This window comes from Oncorhynchus tshawytscha, linkage group LG09, assembly GCF_018296145.1.
Source record: "Oncorhynchus tshawytscha isolate Ot180627B linkage group LG09, Otsh_v2.0, whole genome shotgun sequence".
NCBI classification, from domain to species: domain Eukaryota; kingdom Metazoa; phylum Chordata; class Actinopteri; order Salmoniformes; family Salmonidae; genus Oncorhynchus; species Oncorhynchus tshawytscha.
Window position 1 is genome coordinate 30,381,680 of NC_056437.1, and position 9,549 is coordinate 30,391,228.

General features: G+C 41.2%; 1 protein-coding gene across 1 annotated transcript; it reads left to right on the top strand.

The window, feature by feature from the left end:
• Window positions 1-378: 378 nt before the first annotated feature.
• On the top strand, window positions 379-3,870 carry LOC112257775 (zinc finger protein 467). The gene is made up of 2 exons (XM_024431607.2): window positions 379-1,358; window positions 2,296-3,870. Exons 1-2 carry the CDS (start codon window positions 713-715, stop codon window positions 3,042-3,044), a joined length of 1,395 nt encoding a protein of 464 aa, XP_024287375.1. The 5' UTR covers window positions 379-712; the 3' UTR covers window positions 3,045-3,870.
• The last annotated feature ends 5,679 nt before the right edge of the window (window positions 3,871-9,549 follow it).

Here is a 9,549-nt window from a genome sequence, read left to right on the forward strand (position 1 = left end):
GGTTGAATAACACCTTAAATGTGATAGGAAAGCATCCAACAGGAAAGTGTGGTTATTGCCATCAAACACATACCGTGGAGCATGTATTGCTACAGTGTGGGCAGTATCAGAGTGAAAGAGAGGCTGAGATCTTGTATGAGGGAGAAGGGGATACAGGAAATTAGTTTAAAAAGTATATTGAGTAGAACGTCATTAGATATAGTCTCAAATATTTTGCTATCTTTTTTTTAATAGCAACGGGGCTGGCAGGTGGGATTTAGTTTCTCCCTGTCTCTGCCCCACACTCCAGTACAGTAGGTGGCGGTAATGCGCCATAACGTTGGATGCCAACTGCTGATAAAGAAGAAGAATAACCCGTTTGACGTCATAATCATGCGACACTCAAAAACTGATACGTGGGGAGGTGAGTTGGCGGAAAAAAAATCACGTTTTTGAGTGAGATTGTTTGAGAAACAAGTTGACTCATTTAGCTGTTTATTTGTTTGATTTAAAAGCTATTTTCTTACGAATTGCAAACAGTAAGTATGTTGTCTGGCCAGAGGCTAACTAGACGGCTTGCTATCGAACCAACGTTAGCTAGCTAACACGGTGGCCAGTTAACGTTAGTTACCTTGCTTACCAAACAACAAGAACTGAATCCCGAGGGTTCTGTTATTTTGCATTTGAAACTTTTTCGAACTGTTGATAACATAACATCAAGCTAATCACTACCATGAGTTTGACGATGGAGACCAGTGTCTCTTTCCTCAAATATGAACTTGCATCGACCATCGAACAGGCAGTGAGGTGTGCAGTAGAAGCCGTTTTGAAGGAAACTGCTAGAGTAGTCGGTATCAAACTGGCCGCAGCTCGGACTGCTGCTGCTGAGTCTCATCGTGAGAACCAAAGTTTGAGAGAGAGACTTGACGTATCTGAGGGTGAACTCAAAGCAACACGGTACTACATGACAGCAGCCGAGAAGAACATCAAACAGTGTTTACTTCTTAATCACAACCAGCCTAGATCGGGTGCTTTAGGACCTGGTTCGGAAGAGTCTCCTTTTCTCTTTCCCCCCACTGCTTCGGCGAGTCCTTCCAATATGCTCACGACCCGTGGCCCCAAGTCGTTTCGAGCCTCATCCACACGATCACAGTTTTCTAAGTCACTCCCCAGTGTAGGTCTTTGCTTACCAACAGTGCAGCATGAATGGCCCAGGAGCAGCGAAAACTTAAGAATACGGACATCCTCCACTGTCTCTTCTACCAATCCCTCACAAACATCCAAAGTGCCACAATTAGAGGTTGGAAACTCATCTCATCACACTGAGGAGGATACAGAGGGTCAATTCTACATTACAGATGATGGGGTTGCAGAGAAAGGTAGGCTTACGCCCTACACAGACATTTATACTGGGCGATTCCACTCCAGCTCAGCCCAAAAATATTTAGGGTATCTCATATTTTATAGTCAATTCTCACAACTTCATTGGGAGAAAGGATGTTTAACATGCATTTTACCCTTTTCACAAACAATTTGAGAACAAATGACACATGGTTCCTGAAAGACTCTATGATTTGTGAACCGTACACGATTCAGACATGTTGGTGTCATTATACTCCTCAATACTGTGCTCTAAAATATGGAGTGTGGCTATATTCTTTAGAAAAAAATTCACAAATGTATTCAACATAAGATGCCCAGGGAATCTAACCCACTATCCTGACATTACAAGCGCCATGCTCTACCAACTGAGGTACAGAGGACCACTGTGTTCCCCTTGAATCCATTTTTTCATTCACTATATTGTTCATAAAATTTATCAGAACTTTAAAAGTAACAGTCCCCACTCAGGAAATGTGACGTACTTGTATATTGTTTAAAACAATGTCGAAAAATGTACCAAATCAAAAAGGGTACTTTTGAAATATTAATATTAGTTTTAATGTTGAATAAATGCATGTGTAAAATTGTATTTTATAATATAGCAATTCTCCATATTTTCGAGCACTCTATTAGGAGTATAACGACATTAAGCTGTTGTCTGTATCATGTACAGTTCATGGATCATTGGGTCCATGTATAGGTCTAAAAAGGGCCCAAAATTGCCACTTATTATTTTTTTTAAAATCATGATTACAAATGTAAAAAGCATATCACACATCCATCTTCCCAATTAAGTTTCTATGTGATAATTGTCAGAACAATCTGAGATACCAAAAATATATTCAGGCTATGCTGGCATGGAATTCACCTATTTTCACGTACTCAACAAATGAAAAGTCTCCTACTGATCATGATATCATTTATCTCTCTCAGAGTACAAAGTCCGTGCAACTGGAGGAGAGGACTCTGGAATAATTCAACAGGAGCATGAGGGAGGAACAGTGGCAGCAGAGGACCCTCACAGAACTTCTATTACCAACTTTGAGTTGGAGATGGGCCAGAGTCACCCAGCAGGCAATGTGAATGACCTGGGCCTGATCCAGGTGCTCGATGAGGTGGATGAAGTTAAAAGAACAGTTAAAATTGAAAACGACCCTGAGGTCTCAAGTATGCTGGAGTCCCACCTCCCTGGGTCATCACAACAACTGCCACAGATGCCAGCTCACATTGATAATGATGGTGACAATGATGGTAACTTCATGGGGTCTGTCCCACCCTCTGCAGGGGACGCTGGTCTTCTAGGGGCTTTTGAAGTCCGAAGGGAAAGCTCGGATAAGGTGCATCGTTGCAATGTGTGTGGCCGGGGATTCCGCCGCTTCTACTGCCTGAAGACACACCAGCGCATTCACACGGGTGAGCGGCCATATCCCTGCAGGTATTGCGAGAAGCGTTTCCGACACCTGGACAGTCTGCATAAGCACCAGCGCATCCACACTGGGGAGAGGCCCTACCGCTGTGCCCAGTGTGGCTGCTGTTTCAGGGAGCTAGGCCAGCTCAAGAAGCACAGGCTGACCCACTCACCTGCTCCCACCACACCCCACCCGGTAGTGGCACTGTCTCTACTCCAAGCAGGGCCTTCCTATACATGGCCACACCTCCACTCACAGTCCCTGGATTCCTAATCAGGATGGATTTGGTACACACATTCATACAAACATATTTTGTAAACATGATATGATGGTACTCATTTTGTGTGTTAAGTTCACCCTAATCAAAGTTAATATTATTTAATTGACAATGTACACAAGCTGATCATGTAAGGATCATATATTTCAGGTAAGCTAGTGGTTAGTTACCCTTTCCTTTCCTGGGCCTCCCGAGTGGCGCAGCGGTCTAAGGCACTGCATCGCGGTGCTAGAGGTGTTACTACAGACCCGGGCCACAACCGGCTTTGGCCAGGAGTCCCATAGGATGGCGCACAATTGGCCCAGCGGTTCCGAAATTTTGGGAGAAAGGAGGGTAAAAACAAGTAAAGAATAATCTATTTCTATTACTGCTTGTTCACAATGTTCTTAATCGGCATAAAAGGGTGTTCATTATGCAGTCACAGATATGAGCAGGTCTGTAGATTCTGCCTGGAAAGGTTTATACAACAGTTTGGCATTGAGGGTTGATTTTCGTTAACTACACACCTGGTAAAATGGAAATACAGAACACTTTGGCTGAGTTGATAGCACAATACAGAAATGAATAGTGTATTTTAGTTGGTATTACATGCAGATCTTTATCAACAGTTTAACACTATAATTATAAAGCCAAAACTGAAGGGAAAATATGTATTTAAAGTGATGCTTCTGTTGTATATTGTTTGCATTAGCCTGTTCATTTTGAACAGCAATGAATTTATGTTGTACGTTTTTGATATACCTAAAAAAGTAACATTTTCAGAGTGGTATTGGATTATTTTGTTTAATATTGTTACAGTAAAATATGACTTCATAAACAGTACCCAAGACACCAAGTTTATTCATAAAATATAGTTATTACAATATGTTCTACACATCATAAAACGCTGATAACTATACTACCCGTCCTTGCTGTCTGGCATTGCTCATCTAGGGCCCTGTGTTTTGTACAATCATGTAACAGCAAGATTTTTCTCCATTGTAGAATAATAGTGAAGACATCAACTATGAAATAACACATGGAATCATGAAGTAACCAAAAAAGTGTTACACAAATCAAAATATATTTTAGATTAAAGATTATTCAAAGTAGCCACCCTTTGCCTTGATGACAGCTTTGCTCATGCTTGGCATTCTCGCAACCAGCTTCATGAGGTAGTCACCTGGAATGCATTTCAATTAACAGGTGTACCTTAAGTTAATTTGTGGAATTTCTTTCCCTTATGCATTTGAGCCAATCAGTTGTGTTGTGACAAGGTAGGGTTGGTATACAGAAGATAGCCCTATTTGGTTAAAGACCAATTTCCGTACCATGGCAAGAACTGCTCAAATAAGCAAAGAGAAACGACAGTCCTCCATTACTTTAAGACAAAGGTCAGTCAGGTAGCCTAGTGGTTAGAGAGTTGGGCCAGTAACCGGAAGGTTGGATCGAATCCCAGAGCTGACAAGGTAAAAAATCTGTTCTGCCCCTGAACAAGGCAGTTAACCCACTGTTCCGAGGCCATCATTGTAAATAAGAATTTGTTCTTAACTGACTTGCCTAGTTAAATAAAAAAACTAATAGTCAATCCTGAAACTTTGACAGTTTCTTCAAGTGCAGTTGCAAAAACCAAGTACTATGATGAAACTAGCTCTCCATGAGGACTGCCACAGGAAAGGAAGACCCAGAGTTACCTCAGCTGCAGAGGATAAGTTTATTAGAGATAACCGCACCTCAGATTGCAGCCTAAATAAATGCTTCACAGAGTTCAAGTAACAGACACATCTCAACATCAACTGTTCAGAGGAGACTGAATCAGGCCTAAAATATATTTTGATTTGTTTAACACTTCATTGGTTACTACATGATTCCATATGTGTTATTTCATAGTGTTGATGTCTTCACTATCATTCAACAAAGTAGAAAATTGTAAAAAATAAAGAAAAACTCTTAAATGAGTAGGTGTGTCCAAATTTTGACTGGTACTGTATTTGTTGTGTTTTCATAAACCACATTTCCATCCACAGTTTTTATGCAGGTAAAGTCATACCATATAAAAAATAATCACGACAGCTGCGATGGAAACAGGTCGTTTTAGTACAATTTTATAAATGCTGACAGATCATTTGTTTATTCAACATAGTAGGATCTTTGTGTCAGTAAAATTAATTATGCGAATAATGGCAGTGGAAAAGCCTTTATGTGCATATATTGATATAATAACCATCATATCGAAGTAAACTTGATATGGTGTGTGGTCCTCCCACTACGACTCGTCTGGAAAGCGTGCAGTTTATTAGACTACAGATGAACAGTGGCGTAAAGTATGTTATATGACTAAAGGTATGTGGACACCTGCTCATCGAACATCTCATTCCAAAATCATGGGCATTAATATGGAGTTGGTCCCCCCTTTGCTGCTTTAACAGCCTTCACTCTTCTGGGAAGGCTTTCCACTAGATTTTGGAACATTGCTGCGGGGACTCGCTTTCATTCAGCCACAAGAGCATTAGTGAGGTCAGGCGCTGATGTTGGGTGATTAGGTCTGGCTCACAGTCTGCGTTCCAATTCATCCTAAAGGTTTTCGATGGGGTTGAGGTCAGGGCTCTGTGGAGGCAAGTCAAGTTCTTCCACACCGATCTCAACAAACCATTTCTGTATGGACCACGCTTTGTGCATTGTCATGCTGAAACAGGAAAGAGCCTTCCCCAAACTCTGCCACAAAGTTGGAAGCTCAGAATCGTTTAGAATGTCGTTGTATGCTGTAGCGTTAAGATTTCCTTTCACTGGAACTAAGGGGCCTACACTGAACCATGAAAAACAACCCCAGACCATTATTCCTCCTTCACCAAACTTTACAGTTGGCACTATGCATTCGGGCAGGTAGTGTTCTCCCGGCATCCGCCAAACCCAGATTTGTCCGTCGGACTGCCATATGGTGAAGCTTGATTCTTCACTCCCAAGAACGTGTTTCCACTGCTCCAGAGTACAATGAGACTATTGGTTAGAGCGTTGGGCCAGTAACCGAAAGGTTGCTGGATCGAATCCCTGAGCTGACAGTGTAAAAAATATGTTGTTCTGACCCTGAGCAAGACAGTTAACTCACTGTTCCCCGGGCGCCAAAGATGTGGATGTCGATTAAGGTAGCACTCCGCACCTCTCTGATTCAGAGGGGTTGGGTTAAATGCAGAAGACACATTTCAGTTGAAGGCATTCAATTGTACAACTGACTAGGTATCCCCCTTTCCCAATGGCGGTGAGCTTTACACCGCTGCAGCTGACGCTTGGCATTGCGCATGTTGACCTTGAGCTTATGTGCAGCTGCTCGGCCATGGAAACCCATTTCATTAAGCGCCCAATTAACAGTTATTGTGCTGACGTTGCTTCCAGAGGCAGTTTGTAACTGTAGTGATGGTTGCTACTGAGAACAAAATATTTTTACGCGTTTCAGCATTTGGCGGTCCCGTTCTGAGAGCTTGTGTGGCCTGCCACTTTGCGGCTGGGCCCTTGTTGCTCCTAGACATTTCCACTTCACCATAACAGCACTTGCCATTGACCGGGACAGCTCTAGCAGGGCAGATATTTTATGAAATTACTTTTGGGAAGGTGGCATCCTATGATGGTGCCACATTGAAAGTCACTGAACTCTTCAGTAAGGCCATTCTACTGTTTGTCTTTGGAGATTGCATTGCTGTGTGCTCGATTTTCTACACCTGTCATGTGGCTGAATTAGCAATATCCACTAATTTGAAGTGTATTTGGTATATGATTGCAATACCCTTTTATTTATCCATACTGTTTCCCACATATGCTCTACAGTACATTTAATAAACTCTTATTTAAATGTACAGTGACTTGCGAAAGTATTCACCCCTTGGCATTTTTCCTATTTTGTTGCCTTACAACCTGGAATTAAAAATATTTTTTGTGGGGTTTGTATCATTTGATGTACACAACATGTCTACCACTTTGAAGATTAAAAATATTTTTTATTGTGAAAGAAATAAGACAAAAAAACAAAACTGCTCCAGCTCCTTCCAGTTGGGTGGGTTCCGCTGGTGTACAGCAATCTCAGGTCATACCACAGATTCTCAATTGGATTGAGTTCTGGGCTTTGACTAGGCCATTCCAAGACATTTAAATGTTTCACCTTAAACCAGTCGAGTGTTGCTTTAGTAGTATGCTCATGGTCATTGTCCTGCTGGAAGGTGAACCTCCATCCCAGTCTCAAATCTCTGGAAGACTGAAACAGGTTTCCCTCAAGAATTTCCCTTTATTTAGCGCCATCCATCATTCCTTCAATTCTGACCAGTTTCCCAGTCCCTACCGATGAGACACATCCCCACAGCATCCCCACAGCATGCTGCCACCACGCTTCACTGTGGGGATGGTGTTCTCGGGGTGATGAGAGGTGTTGGGTTTGCGCCAGACATAATGTTTTCCTTGATGGCCAAAAAGCTACATTTTAGTCTCATCTGACCAGAGTACCTTCTTCCATATCTTTGGGGAGTCTCTCACATGCCTTTTGGGGAACACCAAACATGTCTGCTTATTTTTTTCTTTAAGCAATGGCATTTTTCTGGCCACTCTTCCATAAAGCCCAGCTCTGTGGAGTGTATGAATTAAAGTGGTCCTATGGACAGATACTCCCATCTCTGCTATGGAGCTTTGCAGCTCCTTCAGGGTTATCTTTGGTCTCTTTGTTCTCTTTATTGCCTCTCTGGTTAATGCTCTCCTTGCCTGTTCCATGAGTTTTGGTGGGTGGCCCTCTCTTTGCAGCTTTGTTGTGGTGCCATATTCTTTCCATTTTTGATAATGGATTTAATGGTGCTCTGTGGGATGTTTAAAGTTTCTGATATTTTTTTATAACCCAACTCTGATCTGTACTTCTCCACAACTTTGTCCCTGACCTGTTTGGAGAGTTCCTTGGTCTTCATGTTGCCGCTTGCTTGGTGGTGGCCCTTGCTTAGTGGTGTTGCAGACTCTGGGGCCTTTCAGAACAGGTGTATAATTACTGAGATCATGTGACAGGACATTTAGATTGCACATAGGTGGACTTAATTTAACAAATTATGTGACTTCTGAAGGTAATTGGTTGCACCAGATCTAATTTAGGGGCTTCATAGCAAAGGGGGTGAATACATATGCACACACCACTTTTCTGTTTTTTTTTTTTAAACAAGTTATTTTTTCACCAATCTGGACTATTTTGTGTATGTCCATTACATGAAATCCAAATAAAAATCTATTTAAACTACAGGTTATAATGCAACAAAATAGGAAAAACGCCAAGTGGGATGAAAACTTTTCCTTGGCGCTGTATCTTTGCTCTGTGCAACAAATGCAATGTGTTGAAGACAGACAGTGTCTCTCTAACTTTGGCTTATTTGTGCAAACATGCAATTTGTGCAATGTGGATCAGCACTCTTGACAGGACATGGGGGGGATGCGACAGACTCTCTGTCAAACGCACCCCTAACCCATCCTCTCCTCTCTACCAACCTGTGCTATTCACCTCTCTGGTCTTTAACTCCAACAGGTAGGTGGAGGACTGGGCAACACCATACATTTGTGGAGAAACAAAAATCTAATTTACTGTATTTCACTTAAAAGGATATTGTAAAATCAGCACAATGGATTTGTATGTACCTGAATTGACATCACTCACATTAAACCATTTGGGGAAATAAAGTAATTGTAAATCTAGAATTTGATAGGTAAACCTATCAAGAGAGCTTGAATTGTTGAATGACCTCACCAAAAATCATTCTGCGTCACAACACCACTTCCCCTTTTTGTATCTTACAGGCTGCTTATTCCTCCACATAATGTTGTATATATAGTGAATGTAACAATCATTTAAAGTACTAAAGTAATTTTTGGGGGTATCAGTACTTTACTATTTATGTTTTTGACAACTTTTACTTCACTAGATTCCTAAACAAAATGATGTACTTTTTACTCCATACATTTTCCCTGACACACAAAAGTAGGCCTACTCTTTACATTTTGAATGCTTAGCAGGACAGGAAAATGGTCCAATTCACGCACTTACCAAGAGAACAGCCCTGGTCATCCCTACTGCCATTGACTGGTGGTCTCACTAAACACACATGCTTTGTTTGTAAATGATGTCTGAATTTTGGAGTGTGCCCCTGACTATCCGTAAATATAAAAACACATGTTGCTGTCTGTTTTGCTTAATATAATGAATTTGAAATTATTTATACTTTTATACCTAAGTATGTTCAAAATGTAATACTTTTAGACTTTTACTGAGTAGTATTTTATTGGGTGACTTTTACTGTCGGCATTTTTTTTTTTTTTTGTATGAAGATTGGGTACTTTTTCCACCACTACAGATTAAATACATGATGATGACATTCACAGGGTGGTGAAGGTGATGATTGTATTCTGGTGACATAATCGATGTTTTGCTGCCGTTTAAGAAAAATATAAAATCTCGCTCTTTTGGCCATAATAATCTCATGTAGGTTACACATGCGCTCTAGCCAAAAGTGT